At 53.8% G+C, this 24,135-nt stretch overlaps 1 protein-coding gene across 1 annotated transcript; it reads left to right on the top strand.

Annotated features, from left to right (window-relative positions):
* Window positions 1–5,149, top strand: PLA2G2D (phospholipase A2 group IID). The gene is made up of 4 exons (XM_040987716.1): window positions 1–40; window positions 3,027–3,171; window positions 3,776–3,885; window positions 4,908–5,149. The coding sequence occupies exons 1-4, from the start codon at window positions 1–3 to the stop codon at window positions 5,051–5,053; spliced, it is 441 nt and encodes a 146-aa protein (XP_040843650.1). The 3' UTR covers window positions 5,054–5,149.
* Window positions 5,150–24,135: the final 18,986 nt, after the last annotated feature.

The following is a 24,135-nucleotide window of genomic DNA, read 5'->3' as shown; positions in this document are numbered from 1 at the left end:
ATGGAGCTCCGTCTGCTGTGTGGACTGGTGCTGCTGGCTGGTGAGGGGGGCCCTTCGGCTGGGAAGGGAAGGCCCTGTGCTTGCTGCCTTTAGGCTGGGCTGTGGCTGCTGTGGTACCTGGGGTCCTATCTTCCTAGTGCCCGATTCTTTCTGCCTTTTGTGTGGAGCTGCCAGGCCCCTGGGACGTGGCTTTAGCCAGAGAGCTCAGGTGACCCCCTCTGGCTGCTATGAACTGGGCCCCTTGGGCTGCTGGTTATGGGACTTGGGGTGTGGCTGGAAGAAATGGGAAGGCCCTGTGTCACCTTGCCTGCACCGTCTTAGCTGCAGGAATGGGGGTCTTTCACATAGGCACTGTCTTGTGTTTCTAGAACACTTCCAAGTTGGTTGTCTTCCTTGCACCTGCAAAGAGGGTTGTTTTTATTTTTTCAAGATTTACTGGTTTATTTGAAGGAAAGGGAAAGAGAGGAGAGAGCTCTTTCATCCACTGGTTCACTCCCCAAATGGCCTCAATGACCAGGTCTGGCCCAGGCCTAAATCAGGAGCTCAGCATTCCATCGAGGCTTCCCACTTGCGGTCAGGGCACTGGGGCCATCTTCTGCTGCTCTCCCAGGTACATTAGCAGACGGGAGCATACGTTCTGAGACAATATGGGATGCTGGCATTGCAGGCTTCACACACTGTGCCCCAGTGCCAGGCACCGGGAAGAGAGTTCTGTTGATCAGTATGGGAGGAGACAGTGTTCATTCAAGGTTTAGCAAACAAAATGGAAAAGTGTTGTGAACTGACTAGCTTACCTCTTAATCCATCTTCAAAGGGGCCATTTTAGGAGCATTTGCTTTTTTGAAAAATGGTCTAGTGGTATTCCGGGACTCCCAAGCTCTCGAGAGGAACCCTTCTCAACAGGTACGGTGAGCAGTACTAGGAGCTTGGTGGTTGGTTGCAAAAGTTCATGTCTCAAGTGTAAAGACACAGGACACCACCGGACTCCAACACACAGAGGAACCCACATTTGCATGCTGGCTCCATCTCTGTCTGGCAATGTGACCTTGGACAAGTCATCCAATCTGCATTCTCACTGTGAAATGGGCCCATTGTCTCCTGTCTGCAGGGTTATAGGAAGGGCTCTAGTGAGATATCAGGCACAAATTGTTGACAAAGTGTTAGTGGGGCCTGGTGCGATGGCTCTCTTGGCTTGCAAGCAGCAAGATCCCCTGTGGGCACTGTCTCATGTCCAGGCTGCTCCACTTCTCATCCTACTTCCTATTTATGACCTGGAAAAGCAGTAGAGGATGGCCCAAAGCCCTGGGACCCTGAGCCCATATAGGAGACCCAGAGGAGGCTCTTGGCTCCTGGCTTTGGATCAGCTTAGCTCTGACTGTTGCAGCCATTTTGGGAGTGAACTGGCAGGTGGAAGATTTTTTCTTCTGGCTCTCCTCTCCGTTCTGCCTTTCAATAAAAACAAACAAATAAATGAAAGAAAATATCAGTGACAGGGGCAGTGAGTCGCCACACAGCTCTGGAGTGCAGTTGGTAGTGAGCACTCCTTCGCTCCATGTGCAGAAGGGACTCTGTCGCCCCTAGTGGCAGCCAAAGGATGAGAAAAACAAAGCAACCGAGGCAGGAAGTGCTGGTGAGCTCTGGCTCCATGCGCCAGTCACTGTAATTTTGAGCAGGTTATAGAGCCTCTGCCTGCTCATCTGCAGGCAGGGAATTTCAGCTAGTTCCCACGTCTCTGCCTCTGTGCTTCTCCAACATGAAACAAACACAACTCGGCAGGTGAAGTCGCTGCGTGGAACCCCCACATCCCCGTCGGAGTGCCTGGCTCAAGCCCAGCTACTCTATCAGCAGTTCAGCTTCCTGCCACCAAAGTGGGAGACCCAGCTGGTGTTCACAGCTCCCTGCTTCATCCTGGCCCTACCACAGCCTCTGTGGCCACTTGGGGAGTGAAGCAGCAGATGGAAGATCTCTCTCTATTCCTCATTCTACCTTTCAAATAAACAAAAAAATTAAGGGGCGGGAGGATGGGCATTTGGCCTAGTGATGAATACGTGGCAGCTCATATTTGGAGTGACGGGGTTTGAGTCACCCTGAATTCCAGTTTCCTGCTAACACAGATACTAGGAGACAGCAAGCAGTAGAACCAATGGCTGGGTTTCTGCTATCCCCGTAGGAGAGCTGAACTGAGCTCCTGGCTGCTGGCATCTGCCTGGCCCAGCCCTGGCTGTTGTAGGGATTTAGGGAGTGAATCGCGCCTAGGACATATCTGTCTCTAAAAATAAGTCTTAAAAAAACAGTGTTTGTGAAAGTATTAATGGTTCCCTAGTTTTACAAATGCACTGTAATTACGCAGAACAGTAACATTAGAAGAGATAGGAAGAGGGTGCATTGCACTCTCTGTATTGTCTTTATAACTTCTTTGAGCATCTAGAATTATTTAAAATGCTACTTGTTATTAACAAACTTTTTTATAAGTTTATTTATTTAAAATAGCATTATCTCATGGATGATGTTAATACATTTAGATGCAAAAAGTTTCACAGTAAGCACTCAGTAACTGCCACTACAGATGTTTTTTGATTTGTTCATTCATTTATTTATTGGAGAGACAGACAGACAGACACAGAAAGAGAGAGAGAGTTCCCATTTGTTGACTGATCCTCCAAACGCCCACCATTGGGCCAGGATCAGGCCAGGCCAAAGCCACGAGCTCAGTGCAGGTCTCCTATGCTGGTGGCAGGTGCACATTAGTTGGACCATCACACACTGCCTCTTGGGGTGCACACCAGCAGAAAGCCACAGTCGGGAGCCGGAGGTGGGACTTGAACCCAGACAATTGCTGTGGGACCTCAGCAGTTTAGTCACTGGGCCAAGGGACTGCTGTGGCTCTATTTTTCACAGCAGTAGGAAATGTTGCTATTCTGCCACCATCCTCTTTTAGCACCACCTATTTGGGCAGGGAAGGGCAAAGGGGATGGCCCTTATTCCTCCCAGGGGCTCATTCCTGCCCTCTCCCTCAGTCCTGGCAGGTGTGAGTCCCAGCCAGGGAGGGATTCTGGACCTGAACAAAATGGTCAGGCAGATGACCGGGAAGATACCCTTCCTCTCCTACTGGCCCTATGGCTGTTACTGTGGCCTCCGTGGCAGAGGCCAGCCCAAGGACGCCACAGACTGGTAAGTCCCTCATTAAGCCTGCAGGGAGTCAGGAGGACACTTGTATCCTGACCCTGCCCTGCCCCAGACTCTCCCTTCTTTCCTACCCTTCTATTTATAAGCAGAGTCATCTTGTTTGGAATCTACCATGTGATAGGCACTTGCAATGCAGATTTCGTTCCACCTTGCTGGAGCTGACCTTCTAGAAGTTTCCCCAGAGCTCTGGAGTCCAAACAGCCTTGAATCCTCATCCCCTAATCCAGAGGCAGCTCCCTCACTTGCCCCAGTACCAAGGCATGACGGCTTTAAAAACACCTTTTTCACAACCGTCCTGGAGCCACCAGAGCCTGGGCCCGCTTCCCCAAGCCTCCACTCCCAGGCCACATGGTCTGGACCAAGTGGCTTGAGCTCTCTGGGTCTCAGCTTCTTCATCCGTGCAATGGGGCTAAGAGCAGCACCTGTGATGTCGAAGAGAGAGCAGACTCCAGCAGGTGCTCAGGGAGTGCTGGCTCCTAGGCTCCTGAAGGCCATGGCTCTTCCCCAGGGGACGCCTGGCTCCTCTGTCAAGGGGTGGGGGCAGACACAGCCTCTCTCAAGTCAGCCGGGAACCCTGTCCACCCTGCAGGTGCTGCCAGGTCCATGACTGCTGCTACTCCAAGCTGAAGAAGACCCATGGTTGCCGTACACTCAAGGACCATTACAAATACAACATCTCCCAGGGAATCATTCAGTGCTGTGAGTGGGGGTGCCTCGGGCTTGTGCAAGCTGGGGAGCCATGCACTGCATGCACTTTGCCTCTCTGTTCTCAGAGGTTCAGGGCAGCAGCTGGGCTGGGGGTGAGGAAAGGGCAGGGTTGGGTGGTGATGAGAGAGGGTCTCCAGCACCCCGAAGCCAGGCCCGCCACTACCGACCCTGTGCACCTGACTTATCAGAATCTTAGCATCATATGTCACCCACCAGCTGGGTCTCACTGATCCAGGAGGTGCCGAAACCCATGGGGGTGTCTCACAGGCAAGGAACTCAAACTGCGACCTGGGGTCGCCAGCCTGTAAATGACAAAGCCTGGCCCCCAAACCAGATCCTCCGGTCCCTGTAGCTAAGCTGATACTGCCAGCATGGAGAAAGGTGGTAGATTCCAGGGCTGGGAGTCCAGAGGCTTCATAGTAATGCCGATGCCAGAGGCACCCAGCACTGATGGTGAATGTCCTGTGGTGTGAACAGCTCTGCCTTCCCACAGCCCCACGGGAGATCCTGCCATTGTCCCTGCTTGGCAGACAGTGAGCCAGGGCCAGTGACATCCCTCCTGCCTGCGGTCTTTGCACAGCCTGTCCCACCTACTTGGAGCCAGCCACTCCCCAGTGCAGCTGGCTTTCTCTTGGCCCTTTCCTGTCTAGGTTCAGCTGCATCTTGATGCCCTTGTCCCATCCTGCAGAGCAGCTGGCTTATTCACACAATTCCAGTATCTGTTTCCCCGAGTGTCCCTTTTGTTGAGTCCCTTTAGATATTCAGCAGTTGCTTAGGGAAGTGGGGAATCTACCAATACAAGAACAAGCGTATGCAGTGGTGTCAAGGTTGTTGGGTTCTTCCGAAGCTGAATGGGGGGCGATGCTGCCTCCAGAGACACCCCAGCCCTGCACCAGCTCTGTCTTGGGAAGGGACACAATGAGGGGCGATGCTGCCTCTAGAGGCACCCCAGCCCTGCACCAGCTCTGTCTTGGGGAGGGACACACACTGAGGCCTCACCTCTCCTTCTGCAGCTGACGAGGGGAGCCTGTGCGAGCAGAAGCTGTGTGCCTGTGACAAGGAGGTGGCCCTCTGCCTGAAGCGCAACCTAGACACCTACCAGAAACACCTGCGTTATTACCGGCACCAGCAGTGCACCGGCAAGACCCCCGAGTGTTAGAAAAAGCCTCCCCCTATATCCCCTTCTGGAATGTCCAGACCTCCCTCCCCCATAGCCAATCCCTGCAAGAACTGGCACACCCCCTAGAGGAATGGGTCCCAGTTCCCTGCCACTCCATGCTCCTCTGTCTTCCCAAATCCTCTTGCAATCTTGCCTGCTCCTAGAACGGCCTGGGACCCTGGAAAACCCCAGGTGGGGAGCCTGCAGGGATGACATCTGGCCAGCACAGTAGAGATGGGGTAAGGGTCTTCAGTGCAGACCTGACTCCTCAGCACTGCCACCCCTCCTGTATCCTCTCCAAGCTGCTGCTTGTGACACCTTGCTGAAGGTCACTGTGGGTCTTCTTGTTTGTGTGGGTCTCTTCCCAAAGCCCCAAGGGGCTCTGCTGCTCAGCAATCAAGTGCCCCCTCGCCCACAGCCTGGCCTTGGTTGCTCTCCCTAGCCAGGCTCAGAGGTGCCTGTGAGGGCAGCCCGGCCTGAGTTGGATGCGTCTCAAGCAGGTTGGGGTGGGAGGGAGTAGGTAGTCTTGCAGAAGTACTCCAGTGCCCCCCACTTGCAGCCCCCCAGGGTGGACTGTGTAGACGTCTTTGGGGAAACAAGCCCTTGCTGATGCCTAACCCTCTCTCAGTTCTTCTAGCATATTCTGGAGCTGATATATACCAGATTTTCTCTGGAGTGGTAACTGGGACTTCTCTGCTCCTCCCCTGCTAGACCCGAGATCATGTCTGTCTCCTCCTTGTTTTTCCTGCTTCCCCCCATAACAAGTGCTCAGTTGACACTTGTGGGTCAGATAGGCCTGTGACCAAAGTCAGAGGTTTTAGCAGGTGTTGTTGTTGCCCCATGTAGATTCCTTCCTACACCAGGACCCTCTCACTGGTCGGAGCTGGACCCTGGCTACTAGACACACCAATCAGCCTCCTTCTCAGGAGCATCCTGGCCCACTGTGATCCACTTCTTCCCAGCCCCACTGCCACCTGCTGGAGGCATCAATGCAGAGGCGACCCTGCCGAGAGGGGCAGGCACGACGCGGAGGGCTAAACCTCTGCTTGAACACCCGAGCCCATTTGGAGCACCTGTTTAAGTCCCAGCTGCTCTTCTTCTGCTCCAGTCCCATTAATGGACCTGGGTATTTGTTAGCTCCTGCCACACACTGGGGAGACCCAGGTATAGATCCTGGCTCCTTGCTTAGGCCTGGGCAGGCCCTGTCAGTTGCAGTCATTTGGGGATTGAACCAGAAGATGGAAAATCTGTCTTTCCCACTGTCTCTATTCCTCTACCTTTCAAATAAATAAACAAATCCACACACACACACACACACACACACACACACACACACACACACACACTTCCATGAATGGAACCACCCAGCCCCTTTCCCTGGGCAGATTTCTGGGTGGGGAATTGCTCCAGCCATCTCCTGGGAATGCGTGGGTCTCCGCCCTGGAGACTCCTCCTGCACTACAGCTCTGCTTCCCCTCGCCCTCTGGCCTGGCCTGTTTTCCTGGTTCCCCACAGGTTTACTCCCTCAATAAATCCCTTGCACTAGATGCTGTCTCGGCCTGTGCATTCAGGGCACCTGACTCCATGCAGCTCCCTGTGGTACACAAGGACCCACACACTGTCCCTCCCACTGTGTCTCATGTGTGATGAAATGTGCTTCTGGCCGGGATGCAGAGGTACCTGGGGCCACCCACACTCTCCAGCCTGGGATGTGTACCCGGGCCGCAGCTGGAAGAGCGGTTTTGCTAAAGCCCAGTGGCCCTGGGGAAGCCACATCACCATAGGCTCTGGACGCACAGTCCTGGGACATGTACCCTCGGGTGGGTGAGAGAGGGTGTCAGGCTAGAATCTCTGCTTTTTGTTTTATTCTGGTGGTACCACTGACCCACTAGGGATCTTACATGAAGGATCTGTCTCCTTGTGTGAGAAGCACAAAGAGCAATGTGAGCGCTGAATGGGATCTGTGTAGGCGAAGCTCTTAGGTGTCTGCCCAGTACAGGACAGAGCCTGCTTCCATGTGACCCATAGGATGCTGGCCGTTGGTAGGTAGTGAGTTCATCTGAAGTCACTTCTGGGGAGACAAGGGGAGAAAGGAGGTGATTAGTGGTCCCCCACCCCTTCTCCAGCCCAGCCGCAGAGGAACAAATCCCCCGGATCAAGACACACTCATAGGAGCTGGTGACCCTTGTGTCCATCAGGTCCCCTGGGCACTCTGCACCATCAGCTATCTACACTCTGCCCGGGAGGCCCCTGTGGCTCCCAGAGAGGCTGGGCACCCTCTGAGATCCTGCCACCAGCAAGAAGCAAAGCCACGATGTGCCCAGACTTTCCACTCTGCGTCCTCATGGGTCCAGAAGCTTCCAGCTGCAAACTGGAGTCACAAGGACATTAGCAATCCCACCCGACAAGTCCAGGCAAGAGCACTAAGTAGGGTACTTCTCCGGCTTTGGGGTGTCATCAGAGCAGGGTCTCCCTCGGCCCTATCTGGGCCACCCTCATGATGTTTGTTCTGCCCAAGCCTGCCTTCCCTCCTGGCTTCAAGATGGCAGCCTTCATTCCAGACCACAGGCCAGGACGTGGCAGCACATGGGGGAGAAGAGGTTGTGAATTCTGTCCTTCGTCTCCCCACCACCCCACTGCCCAGCACACTGCCCTCGAGCCTGGTAGTCCTAAATCAATGGTGGTCCAGGACTGTGGAGTTACCCCAGTGGTTTGGATTCCTCAGGACCCATTTCTACTGAGAAGGAACCAGGATCAGCATCTTTCTCTGAAAAGAGGAGACTGAGACAGTGAGGCTGCTGGAGCTGCTGATGGGGTTCGTGTCCAGTGGGCAGGTCCAGGGCTGAGGGGTGAACACGCATGGGGTAGAGGCATGGCTGGGAGCAGGGCAGTGCCTAGAACCACCTCGTCGCCTGCTGCAGGCCCGGCAGCCCAGATGACCGATCACCAGGGATTTGATGAGTGAATGAGTGAATCACAGATGGTTAAAGTCACGGGATTGAGGATTAGGAAGCGGATGGGTTTGTGGGTTCCACAGTGAAGAAAGAGCCCACTCCCTCCCCAGCCCTACGACTCCTGCACTGAACCAATTTCCTGTTATTGAAATTGGACAAGAGGCACAAAGGAAGGTGCGAGTCCCAGGAGAGTGTGGGTCCTCCACCTGCATCACCCAAAGACCCTGGATGGGGGCTGGTGATGCGCCATAGCGAGTAAAGCTACTTCCTGTGATGCTGGCATCCCATATGGGCACTGCTTTGAATCCTGGTTGCTCCACTTCCAATCCAACTCCCTGGTAACAGTGTGGGAAAAAAAAATATCAGAAGATGGCTCAAGTATTTGGGACCCTGCCACACATGAGAGACCCAGACAAAGCTCCTAGATCCTGGCTTCAGCCTGGCCAAGTCCTGCTGTGGCTGCCATCTGGGAAATGAACCAGCAGGTGGAGGACCTCGCTCTCTTTCTGAAACTCTTTCAAATAAATGAACTTTAAGGGAAAAAAAAAAAAGACCCTGGGCGAAGGAGGTAGAGATGGGGACAAAACCACCATACTTTCTGTTGGCTCAAGTTTTATGAGGCACCCCTCAGGGGCAGGGTGGTGGGCACCACGCATCTATGCTGTGCCCCCAGCTTCTGCACTTCCTCACTACGCTGGTGTTGGTGCCCAGCTTTGGCAGCTGCAGACACTGAAACGCCCAGCTGAGTCAGCTGCTGACGAGTGCCAGGCCTGGAATTCAGACCCAGGCCTCCCCGGCCCCAGGGCTGCATGCCACCCTGCCTCCCACATTCCTTACCAGGACAGTTCCCAACCCTAGCAGTGGGCGCCTGGGAAGGGACAGGCTGCTTCCAGGGACAATACAGTATGTGTGTGTGGGTGGGGGGGGATGGTACAGAAGGCTCGCTGCTGGAGCAAAGGGCCACCACTGATGGGGAGAGTTCCACCTCCATAAAGGGTGGAGCCCCTTGCTACTCTGGGCTGTGGAATCCCACCTCGAGGGCCCAGTGGTGGATGCCAGCTGGATCTTGTTCTCCAGGACCCAAACTTCCTGCTCCCCTGCCCCCTGGGCTCTGGCTGGAGTGTACAGGGCAACCTGAGTGCTTCTGCCTGTCTCAATGTCCTCCAGAGGGAGATGGGGAGCAGGCCCTGGTCTCCTGACTCACACCTGAGGTCAGCACTGGAGCCAGCAGGAGCCCAGGGCCACTGGGACAGCCCCGCAGGGGACCTGGCTTGCCCTCTCCAGCTTCCAGTCCTCTCTTGGGGGGGTGTGTTTGTGTGAGAACATGTGAATTTGTGTGAATATCTATGTGAACGTGTCTGTGTAAACGTGTGTGTGATTTTCTTTTTAATAAGATAAAGTAGAGGTTTTGAAATAATCTGAGAAAGTTTAAAGCAGCTCTGAGAAGCCCGACCCAGAGGGCTCACCACCCCACGTCTGCTCTGGGTACCAGCCAAGCCTCACCCACTGGGACTCCTGCCGCCTCTGGGCTCTGGGGTGTGACCAGCTCCTCCGGCTCCAGAGCTCGGCTGCCCTCCAGAGCTCACCCCCCAAACCTGAAGCAGCCACCCTCCGCCCATCCTGGCGAATCCCTGATGCCTTCGCCTACTTTTTCTATTTTTGTATGTATGTGTGTGTATTTTATTCAGAAGCAAAGATAGACATAAAGACTAAACTCCCACCTGCTGACTCACCGTCCCCAAGAGCCCCCCCGACTTGGCCAGGTTCAAGCTGAGAGCTGGATCTTGGGGTCCCACAGGGGCGGCAGGAATCTGACTGAGCCATCGTCCCCCACCTCCCAGAGCAGGACCACATCCCAGTGTCAGCAGTGACGCCAGGGGCGGGCTGGCCAGTGAAGGGCTGAGCAGATGCTGACTGGCTGGCAAGCTCATTCCGTCTCTAGCCACTGGGCTCCTTCCCAGCCTTGTGACTTTGGGGCTCATGGATTTACTTCTCTAATGGGGAAACTGGGACCAGACCCTTCTCCTTTTCTGATAAGCAGTGAGGAGGTGGGAGAACAGGGTGGACAGGGTGGGCGGGCAGAGAGCCAAGAGGGCAGGTTGACCAGTGTCCTCTCCTGGGTTGGGGAAGAACCACCTCATCCCACCCCCACCCTGCCATCCCCAAGATCATACAATAGGGGCTCACAGAACCTTCTCTGGAGCTCTCTGGCCCAGAAGCTGGGCTGGGCTGTGGCGACAGGGAGCCGAAGCTACCCCCTCCCCTGGCCAGGAAGCTGTGACCAGTCCCAACTCTGCTGCCCACCTATGGGGAATGGCCCTGGTCAGGGTTCCTGAGTCCCCAGATCTAGGACGTTTCCCAGAAGGGGAGGAAGGAAGGAAGGAAGGAAGGAAGGAAGGAAGGAAGGAAGGAAGGAAGGAAGGAAGGAAGGAAGGAAGGAAGGAAGGAAAGGAGGGAAGGAGGAGCCCAGCCCCTGCACACCCCTGCAGGTTCTCACTTGATTCAGTGCAGCTCACAGCTGGGGAGGTAAAGGTCGCTCAGGGCATTTACTGCTGGGCCGAGAGGCAGAGTCTCTCCCTGCTAAGAGAGCGTAAACCCTGGGTCCAGATGCCGCTCACTGGCAAAGGCCAGAGGGGGCAGGGCTCAGGATTCCCAGGGCCCAGAGGTATAAAATGCAGGTTCCTGGGCTTGGGTACTTACTGCAAGAGTCTGATCCTAGCCTGGGGAGGAGCTTCTGGGAATCTGTATTTTCTAACAAGCCGGGCCAGAGACTGCATTCCTTCTGGCAGGATCACACATTGAAAAGGGGGCAGGACCCCCCCTCCTCTTCTCCTCCCCTCCCCTGCAACCCCCATGTAGCAGAACAGCCCCCCAACCCTGGGCCCACTCACCCAAAGCGCAGAAAGCCAATCACTGGCATCACAACAGCACAAGAAAGTGAGTATTTATCTGCAAAGCACGTAGTTGGGAGCGAGACAGTGGCTGCCTAACCCCAGGACCCCAGAGGGGTTAGAGGGGCAGACTCCAGACTGGGGCTGAGAGGGGCGTGTCCAGCTCGTGTCCCGTCCTGGTTCCTGGTTGGTCAGTGGTGTCAGGCTCTTTAGAGAATTTTGGCAGAGGGTAGCGGGGTGTCCTCGTAGAAGTGGGGGTGTATGCAGAGAGGGGTGCCTGGTATAAAGGGATTTTGTCCCACCTTGGGCACGAATCCTCATGCAGTGAGACCCTGCAATGCCACCCTGACCGTGGAGACACGGGCCACTGGCACCACTACGTCTGGGTCAGGGAGTCCCCTTGGCCACCCCTGGGGGAGGAACAAAGACACTCAGAGCTGCGTGAGCCCCAGCGCTGACTTGCCCAGGCCTCAGCGACACGTGATACCCCCTCCCCTAATCCCAGGGCCAGAACAGACAGAGACCTACCCCTATGCCAACATGGGCACACCTCATCCTGTGAATGCCAAGGCTTAATCTCCTCCAGGCGGGCTAAGGCTGGAGTCAGGGTTCCTCCAGTCCCATCTCGGCACCCTCCACTGTGTCACTGTCCCCAGGAGCGTTTCCCCAAACGTTCACCATCCCCTGAGGATTTGGTGGAAAAATATCCACCCCCTCCTCTTAAAAAAGAAACAGCCAAAAAAACTTTTGTTAATTTAAACAAATGCATTTAAGGAACCTCATGTTGCTGCGGCTTGGGGAAGACCAGTTTTGTCCTTGTCAGCAGAAAGTGGTCCCAGAATTAGACCATAGAAGTTGCTCTCTCTTGGGCCTGGTGCGATAGCCTAGCAGCTAAAGACCTTGCCTTGAACGTGCTGGGATCCCATATGGACACTGGTTCTAATCCTGGCAGCCCCTCTTCCCATCCAGCTCCCTGCTTGTGGCCTGGGAAAGCAGTCGAGGACAGCCCAAAGCCTTGGGACTATACACCACGTGGGAGACCTGGAAGAGGTTCCTGGCTCCTGGCTTCGGACTGGCTCAGTTCTAGCCGTTGCCCTCACTTGGGGAGTGAATCAACGGACAGAAGATCTTCCTCTCTGTCTCTCCTCCTCTCTGTATATCTGACTTTGCAATAAAAATATATAAAATCTTTAAAAAAGTTACTCTTTCATCAATCTGAGGTGAGGTGTGCCCCACGGTCATTAGAGAAGGAGTGGCCTCCGAGGGTGTTCAGGGCGCCCAAGCTCTCCATGGGGCCTCTGGTTAGTAAGATGGAGAAGGACGGGGGCCCACTGGAGGCAGGGGGCACTCTGCAAGCCAGAGTCAGTCTTCTCTGCCAGGTCTCTCACCCAGGGAGGTGCCAGCTGGCGACCCCTTGGGAGAGCCCTGAGCTGCAACCTGCGTGTCCCTCTGGATGCGGGGCCCCAGAGAACCCTTGCCAGCTGGGAGGTGACACTGGCTAGCCAGGGGTCTGTGCATCCCATGGTCAGTTCCTGCTGATGGAGGGACTCTGGATGCACCACCCTCAAGGGTGTCATGTTGGTCTCAGGAGTCTTTCTTGCTGATGGCAGTGGAGAGCCAGCAGGTGCACGAAGGCAGCCCTGCCCCGCTCGGGTCCCTGCGAGAGAAGACTGTCACCCTCACAAAAGGGAAGCTGACGGCTGGATGCATTTGCTGCGAAGAGCCCCCATCTTTTCTTAGTTCTCATTTATTTCCTGGCTGTTTTCCCACAATTTGTTGTCCCTTGGAGCTGAAATTCCCTGTTTATTAAGAGAGAATAGGTAAGCCACGAGTCTAGCTGGTTTTTTTTTTTTTGCTTGGCTTGTATTCTGTGAATGGCCGTGCACATGGATATTAATAGGAATGGTGTACTTTCTCCTGCTGAGCTGGCTGTCCTTAGTCTGGTGTGCAGACCCCCAAGACTAACCCTAAGAGAGTGGAGGGGATGGTTTGCATCCCGACAGCGGCCTGCAGTTCCCCCAGCAACATCACCATGCCCAAGATAGAAAAGGCTCAGAGTAAGTGAGGAAAGGGGGACAAACCGATGTGTACTACAGTCTGTCCGTCTTAACTCTCGGGGAGGAGTTAGGGTCAGCAGAGGAAACACCGCGCATCATTGTGATGAGAGTGGGCTGAGAGGCCCCCACGCAGGCTGCTGAGCTGGGTGGGGTCTCTGGGACTGTGGGTGTGGGCTCTTGGGGACAGGTCATTGCAGTTTGAGCTCTGTATCTTCAGTGCAGTGTTCATAGAGCTGGCTTCACCAGGTGTTCCTAGGGCCAAGTGACAGCATCTGGCAGCACCTGGATCATTAGCTTGGGAATGGACACCTCGGGCGGTGGTCTTGCCGTGGCCTGGTTCTTTGGGGGGTGAGCTCCAGCATTTGTTGCCATGCTGTCCTTGACAGCAGCACTCATGTTCCCCCAGGGCAGCTGGTGGGGACTCCAGGGCACAGTCCGGCAATGGCCATGGAAGTGGTCCACAGTCATCCGGCAATGGCCATGGAAGTGGTCCTTCCTCCTTTACATCGCCTATGGGTGTCCCTGTGGGTGGGGGCCTGGAGCACAGGGCTGGCCTGTGGTTGACCACAGTTGGTGCAGCGCGTGTTTCCTGGCACAGCAGAGGAAGGGCAGCTGGCTCTAGCTTTGTGCTTAGCAGCTCTGGCCAGGGCCAAGCTCCCAATCCCTCTGAGACTTCATGCCTTGTGGGGTCACTAACCCTCACAGGGTTAACCCCGGATTCATGTCCTGGCTCCGTCACTAACGTGGCTGGAGCAGGATGTGTTTCTATCGCAAGGTATGTGGCGAGGCTAAGATTGGATCATGGATCTGAAAACACCTTGAAAATCATAACGGGGTGGGGGAGTCTGGGGCGTTCCACACAGAAAAGTGCATAAACCTTGGTTCTAGAACTCTCCCCAGGTGTGCCAGAGAACAGCACAGAGACTGGAGATAAGCAGATGCTTCGGGAAGATAACAGCAGGTTCCAGGTTGACAGCCGACAAGTTTGTTCGAAACTTGAGTGATTTCGGTGTCTGGCATCTGACTTGCTTTGGTTGATAGGAAATCAATTACACAAACTCCCCAGTTGACTCCGTCAGCAGTTTAAGGCCAATGACTCAGTGTGGCCGACACAGCAGTAGCAGGATTTGCAGCTGCTCTGACTCAGGGCTCAGATGGGTTGTTTGTGGGTTCCTAATGTCTGAGGTTTGTGGGGCTCATGAGGGGAGATGCGGAACTTGGGGATACTGCTTTTCTGTGAGATGTGGCTCCCCTTCCCTTAGCTCTGCACCAGCCCAGGGATGGGGCTGCTGGAGGCAGTGCAGTCAGGGTTCTCAGCCCAGTGAGCTGGAATCTTCTGGAAGAGAGTAACAGGGATGCATGTGTGCCCACAAAGATGAGGAAGTGAGAAACGGGATGAGGAAGCGAGAAATGTTCTAGGGCCAGGGCAATGACTCAGTTGGCTAATCCTCCACTTGCAAGCACCTGCATTCTGTAAAGGGGAGGCTGATCAACGTCCTGTCTGCTCCATTTCCCATCAAGCTCCCTGCTTGTGGCCTGGAAAAGCAGTAGAGGATAGCCTAAAGCCTTGAGCCAATACACCCACATGGGAGACTCAGAAGAAGCTCCTGGCTGCTGGCTTTGGATCAGCTCATTTTCAGCCACTGCAGACACTTGGGGAGTGAACCAATGGATGGAAGATCTTTCTCTTTGTCTCTCCTCTCTGTAAATCTGGCTTTACAGGAGCTAAAGGGATGCCCAGACTGGGTTGTGGTCCCCACTGATGAGTGCAGGGACTGGATGGACACAGCAGTCTGGGCTGGGCATGGCTGCAGTATCCCTTGTCCTGAGTGTGGACTGGATCTGAGGTGCGCCAGACTGGGCTAGACTCCAGTGCACACTAGTGCTTGTGAGAGACAGGGTGGGTGTGGGCTGGGCTGGACCAGGTCTTGGCTTCTGCTGAGTCACATGAGAGCCGTGCCTAGGTGTGGACCAGGTATGGCTGGGCTGTAGCTCTAAAAGCAAAACCAGGAATGGTTGTGAGCCAGTTTGGCAAGGCCACTGTTCCTGCCACAACAGGAGGTAGACTATGTCAGCCAAGGACCCACTGGTGTGCATGAGATCTGCCACTGGGAGATCTGATAGAGGAGCTTGGGGAACTCCTTTGTCGGAAAACAGTCCCTGCACATGAGCTCAAGAACCAAGACTGGGAACAGCTCAGGCCAGATCAAGTTATACATGTGGCTCAGGTATAGGGGCGGGACAGGCTGGGTCAGTTCATAACCCCTACTGGCAAATCTGAGAACCAAGTCAGGGTGCAGGCCAGGCCAGGTCAGTCCACAGCACCAGCCGGTAAACATTAGGGTCAGGACTGGAGCTGGCTGGGCCAGGTTGGGCGGCAGCATCCACCAGCACGAGCTGGAACTGGGCGCAGTCTGGGCCAAGCCAATCTACATCACCCTCTGCCAAACACCGAGGTGATACGGGCCATGCCAGACAGGGCTGTGGCACCCACTAGCACATGTGAGACCTGGTGGAGGTGGTGCAAGCCCGGGGTGGGCGGAGCTGTGGGGACTCTCCTGCTGGGTCACTGTTCCTGTTGGTGAGTGTAAGAGCTGGGACTCGGGGCCGATCAGATTGAACAGGGCTACGACGCCTGTTGACCTGCATGTGAAATGGGTTGGGGGAGAGTTAGGCTGGGCTAATTGACAGTATCCACTGAGCCAGAATAAGGGCAGGCTGGTTGGGCTTTGCTGCAGCATCAGCTGACAAGGGCTGGGACAGGGACAGGTCCTGTTGAACCAGACTGCAGAACCACCCGGAGAGTGCAAGATCCAGTTCTGGGAGTGGGCCCACAGCATCCATTGGTTTTCATAGAAAATGGGCTGGAGATAGATCTAACCTAGCAATCACAATTACCAGTGTGAACGTAGGCTGATGTGGGTGACAGAACCTGGACCACGTACAGGCGGGCGCACAAGAAGAGATAGGTCTGAGATCAGCTCGGACGAAACTGCTTTGAGGATCTCCCCGACTAAACCACTGGACTCCAGCCATGGGGAGAGTGGCAGGACCTGTGGCCTGACAACGGTGTGCATCTGTCAAAGCTGGACCTCCTCAGCGGCTTTGAGGGAGCAGCGGACGGCATGCCGCACATGGGGGACAGGTCAGACCATTGGAGCCTGCAGAGGACATCTGGTACAGAGCAGAGGAAGGAGGGCAGGACAAATTGATCAACTACCCCAGGGAAGCACGACAGCATACATCTGAGCAAACGGAGACAGAAGTGGACTGTGTCAGCCAAGGGACCTTGGAAGGGTTTCTGCATCCTTCTATCTGTGAGACTGACGGCATTTCGGAACTATTGAAAGTGCTTGAGCAGAACCCTTGAGGCACGCTCCACATCAGGGACTTCGGGATGACACCAGGTGACCGTTCCCCATCCCTGGATGCTGACGCAGTTGGGAGGCCGGGTGTGGCTTCTCCTTTTATCGCCTCGCTTCCTCCAGACACAGGAAGAAGGAAAAGAAAACGTGGATACGAAGGTCTCGCTCGTTTTCCCCTGACCCTGGACCCTTCCCACCCTAATCAACTATGTAAACATCATCAAAAATAAAATTAAAAAAAAAATCTGGCTTTACAGTAAAGGGAATTATGAAGGGGAAATGTTCTATTATGAAAGATGATGTGCAGTTATGTATCTGTCTCAAAAGAAGAAGTGACAACGGGCACGTGTGTTGGACACACGCTGACAGTGCTATGACATTCATTAGGGGGACACACCTCCTGCTCCTTGAAGCCTGGGACTCCGTGCGAAAAACCAGGGCTGCAGGTGGTTCCAGACTCAGCATGGCCTTGGGAAACATCCGAGGATCTACACCGGGGCTGTCAGGTGAGCCTCACTCACCATGTGGCCTGGAATAACAAAAGAGCATGCCACCTGCCCAACCCAGACAGCATGCTGGCATCTGTCTCAGCTCCAGCGTTCCCCCACCCCCCGCTGACCAGCATTGGCATTATTGGAGTGGTGCTGTAGAATACAGATTACCGGGCCCTAGACCAACCACACTCTGATTGGCCTGGTATTCTGAGGCCACCCTTCTACTTGTCCGCAACTGGAGCAGCCCTCAAATCCACCAGGTTTTCCCTGAACGAGGCTTTCTTCTCTCTGCAATGTCTCCATGCCTCACCCTGTCTGTGCTGGGAGACTGTGCCATACCACTGAACTTGGGTTCCCTGGGAAGGACTGGCAGATCCCCTGCACGGACAGATGTGGCTGAGGCCGAGTGACTTGGGCCTGTCTATGACATGCATAGCTGCCACCTGCTTGCTCTGGTGCATTTGAGTACACGGTGCGTGGCAGGTATCACCTCCCTGTGGGTGACAGCTTGAATCCAACTTAACACTCCTTTGCCTCACCAGGGTGCCCATCCAACCTTCCCTAACCTAAGCCTCTAGAGGCGTGATGAATTGGCAGCGGTGCCCCCAGGGCCTAGCCCAAGCTGTGCGCTGAAGGCCTGACCTTGGCTGTGAGTGATGAAGAAGCTGGCTCAGCAAGGGAAGGGGGCCCTCTGCTGGAGAAACTGGAAAGGACAATGCAAGAGGAGGTGTTTGAGTGAAGTCTGCTGAGTGGGGGTTTGTGCAGGTGGGGCAAGCAGGACTCACAAGCTGCTTCTATGGGACACCGGTGTTGAAGGCTAAGGCGTAACATGCTATGCCATGGCTTCAGTCGTGCTGTCCCACTTCTGACCCAACTCCCTGCTAATGCACCTGGGCAGACAGCGAAAGATGACTCAAGTGTCTGAGTCCCTTTCGCCCATGCAGGAGACCCGGATGGAGTTCTAGGTTCCATGCTTTGGTCTGGCTTAGGCCTAGCTGTTCCGTTCATTTAGGAAGTGAATCAGCAAATGGAAGATCTGTCTCTCTGTGTCTCCCTTTTGCTCTGACCTCTACCTTGCAAATAAATACATATTTATAAACAAAAACTCTTAGCATACAAGGTCTGTAAGACTTAAACCTGGTGGCTTGTATCTCGGTCACACTGAGGAGCCAGGCTCCTGTGCTGGTGTCCAGGCCCCGTGTTAGGTTGTTGATGATGTGGGGACCACAGCTGTCAAAGGCTTGGAGGTGGCAGAGAGAAACCAGTTCTGGTTAATATCTGCAGAGAAGGGTGCGGAGGCTTTGGGGCATGGAGTCCCAGGGGAGCCTTGGCGATGTGTGTCTGTGTGCACGCATGCGCAAGTAAAGCTAACACTATGAGCCTGAACTTGAGACGGAAGGACCGAGAAGGCTTCTCATTCCATTTTGATGACAACTCAAGGAATATCATAAAATTGATGCCTATGTGTGTGGGATGGATAGTGGGGCTGGTTGGGTTGAACTAGGCTTCAATGCCCATTGACCTATAGGAGAGATGAATGGGATGTGGGACAGACTGGACCAGTCTGCTGTACATACTGGCAAGCATAGGAACCAGGGCAGGGGGTGGATCTGGTGGGGGATTATTGGAAGTCACTCTGACTGGGCTGCAGCTCCCACTGGTTTGCATGAGGGCCAAGTGTGTGCTGGGCAGAATCAGACTGGACTGCAACACCCATTGGTTCATTCCAGCCAGTGGGCTGGAAACAGAACTGACCCAGCAATTACAACGACCAGCATATGCACAAACTGATTGGGGTGATGGATTGTGCCGGACTCTGTCCTGACATGCATACACAAAAATCAGGTCTGGGATCACCTCAGAGAAAGTTTCTTTGGGGATCCCTCCAATTGAACTGCTGGACTCAGAACCCCAACCATGAGAAGTGCAGTTTGCATGGTCTGACCATGGAGTGCATTTATCAACGCTGAGCCTCCTCAGAGGCTCAGATAGAGCAGCAGACAGCATATCCAAGCGCACATGGAGGATATGGCAGTCCATCGGAACCTGCACAGGACACCTGGTACCACAACAGAGGACAGAGGACAGAACAAATTGATCATCTACCCCAGCCATGTGTTGGCAGTGCAAATCTGGGCAAACAGGGACTCTAAGGTGGACTGTGTCAGCCAGTGGCTTCTGGAGAGATTTCATCGTGCTTGGAGTAGTGAGATTGGCAGCAATTCAGAACTGTTGAACTATCAAAACCACTTGAGCAGGACCCTCGGAGCATGTCCCACATCAGGGACCCTGGGATGGGTGGGAGGCTGGGTGGGGCTTGTCTCTTTATCCCTCCCCTTATCCCAGATAAAGAAAAAAATAATAATGTGGAAACACTGGTGTTACCCACTGTCCTGTAGCCCTTGACCCTTTGTGCTCTAATCAACTATGTAAAGATTATAAAAACAAAATAACAATTGGGCCCAGCGCGGTGGCGCAAGTGGTTAAGTCCTCGCCTTGCACGCCCGGGATCCCATATGGGTGCCGGTTCTAATCCCGGCAGCCCCGCTTCCCTTCCAGCTCCCTGCCTGTGGTCCGGGAAGGCAGTCGAAGTGGAGGATGTCCCAAAGCTTTGGGACCCTGCACCCGCGTGGGAGACCCAGAAGAGGCTCCTGGCTTCGGATCGGCATAGTATCGGCTGTTGCGCTCACTTGGGGAATGAATCATCGGACGGAAGATCTTCCTCTCTGTCTCTCCTCTCTGTATATCCGCCTTTCCAATAAGAAAATAATAAAAATGAATCTTAAAAAAAAACCAAAATAACAATTGATGCCTGGACCCAGTCATGCAAGAACAACATGGATAACACACATACAGACATATGCAGAACACGGGACACACATGTCTGATCTGTGGATGCACCCGTGTCAACACACCAAGTGCAGCCATTACCTAGGACTAGAGAACATTGTGTCTGCCATGGGTCACTTGGACATTTATAACACCATTCACAGGCCAAACAAAACTGTCTTAAAAATCAGCCTGCCATAGAGGCATTGAATTTCAAGTCCCACCTGTGGTTACTTTTGCAGGGTCAGAACAAACAATTTCACCAGCCTGTTGCCTGGGCATTCCCCACCCCTGCACTGATTCTATGACCCACAAGTAGACCAGGACTACAACTTAAAAACAAGGTTCATCAAGCCCATTGCCCTTGGAACAGTGGAAATGCCGAGGCCTGGGAAGTGACTGGAGCCTGCCAAGGTCATGGGATGCTCAAGGTCACAGCTAGAAATTGGGGTCCAGCTCCTGATACTTCTAGATACCCAATGCTCTGATGTGTAGAATGTTAACTGGAGTTTATGCATGCTATGAGGTACCAGGCCTCTCACTTTGTCCTGCTTTGGAGAGGGTCCCCTCTGTGCTTTGGGAATGAGCGACTGGGTTACCTCCTGACTGCAGGTTCTCACTGAGCCAGCCAGTGCTGCAGCAGGAGTCCTGATGGCCAGGCTCCCGCCCACCAGGCTTTCTGTATCTTTTATCTTTTTTGAGATTCAGAGGCCAGACTTGTTCTTCTTGTGTTTTTGTTTAAAGACTTGCTTCTTTAGTTGAAAGGCAGATGGAAAGAGAGAGAGAATGAATTTTTGCTGCTGCACTCCCCAAATGGCTACAAGTGGAGCTGGGCAAGGTAGAAGCCAGGAGTCAGAAACTTCAGCTACTTCCCAAGATGCTATATAAGAAGCAGAGAGCCCAGGACTTGAAGCAGGACTAGGATATGGGATACTGGCATCAGAAGCAGTGGCTTAATCCACTGCACCACAACACTGACCCCTAGACAAGTTCTCTCGTTAGCTCTGACTCTATTGAGTTCCTCCTTCTATTTGGCTCCAGGGTGTGGCTTCCCAGGAATCCTAGCTGTGCGTCCCTGGCTCTGAGGGCAGCCCTGACCCAGGCAGCATATGAAGCTGGGTATGCACGGATTTCACCCAGGAGACACTTATGAGGCACTCCATTTCTGCCAGGCTCCATGCCAAGAACGGGAAGGACTGCTGAGGGCCAAGAAGGCTCCCCCGGGAAGCTCAGGCTTGGGATCTGTACAGACCCAGGTTCAAATCCCCATCCGGCCTTTCTCTCCCTGCATAGTTGAGTATATACACTCAAAGTCAATCTGCCTATCCTTAAATGGGACAGTTACACTCACCTGTTGGATTGTTGGGAAGATTGAGACAGCCTGGCACATAGCACCCAGCATGTGAGAGCCTTCATTGTTGCTACTGATTTAATAAAAAAAACTCACTTCACAGGTAGAGATGGGGATGAACAGTCTAGAGGGGACAAAGGATGTGGGACCCTCAGGATGAGCCAGAACCACAGGGGTCTCCACCCTTCAACACTGTACTTTACTGCAGTGCACCTGCCGGAGAAGCTAAACCCCCAGGGCCCCCGAGCTGCAGAAGCTACAGGAAGAGATGTGACAGGCTCAGAGCAGCCAGACCAGCCAGTAGATCCAGGAAAACATGCCTGAATCTCCAGCACGGCTTGGATCCCACTGCTTCCCTGGTGCCTTCCAGACCTCACATAGAATGCCTCCCAGGCCCTGCTCACCCCAGACTCTGCATGGGAAGGAATTCTGGGAAGCTGAGCTCAACTGCAGTTACACAATCCAAGTTCACCACAGCCGGCTCAAACGAAACAAAGCGTGTTCTGTCGTAAGACCTGGCTCCGGCTCCCGTGCTACCATCTGTCCGGCTGCCCGAGAACACAGCTCCGCCACCCGGCAGCCGCTTCCTGCCCACCTGTTTTCCTTATTACCTCTGTGATCTCAGGCAAAATGCTTGGCTCCCCTGGGTGGTAGTTCCACTCCTACCTAGGGACAAGAACACCTGCCTGGGTGGACAGGAGTGAGGGATGACCGTGTCTGTGAGGCGTCCAGGTGGGAGTGGGGTGACAGTGTATGTGAGGCACAGAGAAGGGACCCTGCACACCTGCTGCAGTCTCTTTCTTTCTCTTTCTTTCTTTCTTTCTTTCTTTCTTTCTTTCTTTCTTTCTTTCTTTCTTTCTTTCTTTCTTTCTTTCTTTCTTTCTTTCTTTCTTTCTTTCTTTCTTATTAGATGTTCCTTTTTGTTGTTGGAAAGTCAGGCTTACACAGAGGAAATACAGAAAGATCTTCCATCCACTGCTTCACTCTCCAAGTGGCCCCAACAGCTGGAGCTGAATCCAGGAGCCAGGAGCTTCTTCTGGGTCTCCCATGTGGGTGCAGGGGCCCAAGTCTTTGGGTCATCTTCGACTGCTTTTCCAGGCCACACGCAGGGGGCTGGATGGGAAGTAGAGCAGCCAGGACATGAGCCAGTGCTCATATGGGATCCCAGTGGATTTAAGATGAGGACTTTAGCCGCTAGGCTGTCACTCTGGGCTCAGCATCATTTCCTTTCCGCTTGCGCTCCTTCTGTCTGGACTGGTGGGCTTCTGTTTGACACTTGTTCAACTCGGTGGAAGCTGGGAGCAAACCTCTCCTTCCTCTTCCTCCCTAAAGGCAACCGGCTCAGTGCCATCACTGCACACGTTTGGAGGAACACATTTTTATTGGAAGTCCATCTGTAGACTGCAGCAAAGAACATAAGGCAATCCGTCCACGGATTGTGGGCTCTTTTCTTGTACGGAGATCTGGCTAGTGAGGCAAAGTCTGTGCATCGCAGTATCTTTTGAAATTTATTTGCTTATTTGAAAGTGATAGAAATAGATCTATAGAAGCTTTCCTCCATCCACTGGTTCATTTTCACAATGCTACAAATGGTCAGGTCTGGGCCACATAGAAGCCAGGACCCCAGAATTCCATCCGGGTCTCCTGTGTGAGTGCCGGAACCCAAGCGCTCAGACTATTGCCTGCTGCTTTCCCAGGCACATTAGCAGGGAGCTGGACCAGAAGTGAGGCAGCTAGGATTCAAACCAGCACTCACATGGGTTTAACTCACCCTGCCTGAGCACCGGGCCCTGTCCTATCTTGCTGAGAAGGGGAGCCATGTAGCTCTGAGAGGGACAGCCTTCCTGACCATCACACCCCCTTTCCAACCTGCTTTCTACTGGCCAAGGAAGAGGCAGATCAAAGTATCTGCAAAAATGTCTGCTCCCAGTGCCCATGCTTACTCACGTCCATGCTTCGCAGGGCTGCCCAGGGCAGACAAGGTGGGTCCGACAGCCATGGAAGATGCCAATGGGATCACTCAATGGAGGGCAAAGCCCAGAGCCTCAGCCAGGCCGAGCCCCCAGGGATGGCTTCAGGCCTCCAGAGAAGCAGCTAGAACAGAGAAGGAAGCCAGCTGCCTTCTAGGGAGTCCTCCTAGGGAAGACCCCTGGAGTGCTATGTCCTCCTTTATCCCTTTGTGCTGGGAGTTGATGCTAGTGGGGTAGTGGCCAGGGCTTAGGGTTTGGAGCCTCTGCTGAGTGACTTGGGGTTTCTGAAGCCTGCACAGTTGTCTCCAGCGCCATCCATATCAGCCTGCCCTTGTCACAATCTCATTCACTTGTCTATCTGTGGAAACTCCAAGCTGTGGGCTCCAATGAGAAGGACCCCGAGGTTCCCTCCTGCCAAATGAGCCAGCCAGCCTGTGCCCCACCTTCCCCTTGATCTTCATGGGAAGAGGGAGGAGCTGCCATCGAGAACACTGTCAAGAGGAGAGAAATGGCTTTGGGACAAAGCTCCCCATCTCCCTCACATGCCCATTCAAAGTTAGATCTGGAAATGGCTTTGGTTTTAATAATTGTATGAGCAAGTCAGACATGGGGTCCCACCCTTGCTGCATTGTTAGAGTCTAAAGCTACATTAGACGTCTCTAGAACATGAGTATATTCAAGGGAATCTTAGTCACTTCAGTGAGAAATGCTCACTTCTGGAGGGCTTCAAACACAAGCACCATTTAGTTCAAAGGGAGAGCTACCTGCTTGCAGTCTCTCTCCTCTTTTTAAAATGTATTCATTGATCTGAAAGTCAGGACTAAGAGAAAGAGAGATTTTCCATCTGCTGGTTCACTCCCCAAATGGCCACAATGGCTGGGACTGAGCCAGATTGAAGCCAGGAGCCAGGAACTTCTTCCAGGTTGCCCACATGCAGGGGCCCAAGAACATTAACCACCTTCCAGTGCTTTCCCTGGCGGATTACCAGGGCGCTGGATGTGAAGTGGAGCAGCTGTCTTGAATCGGCTCACCTAAAGAAACGTGACATTGCAGGTGGCCACTTCACTGGCTTTACCAGAACACTCAACACTGAATACTAGTTTAAAAAATTTCCACCCATTGCTTCTTGGCCTTTGGCTAAGGTGAAGTGTAAGAATTCCTGCCTAATGCC

Source organism: Ochotona curzoniae, unplaced genomic scaffold (genome assembly GCF_017591425.1).
Source record: "Ochotona curzoniae isolate NIBS_2020 unplaced genomic scaffold, NIBS_Ocur_1.0 contig_4792, whole genome shotgun sequence".
Classification (NCBI taxonomy): domain Eukaryota; kingdom Metazoa; phylum Chordata; class Mammalia; order Lagomorpha; family Ochotonidae; genus Ochotona; species Ochotona curzoniae.
Note: the sequence above shows the minus strand (reverse complement) of the source record. Positions and strands in the feature narration are given on the sequence as shown.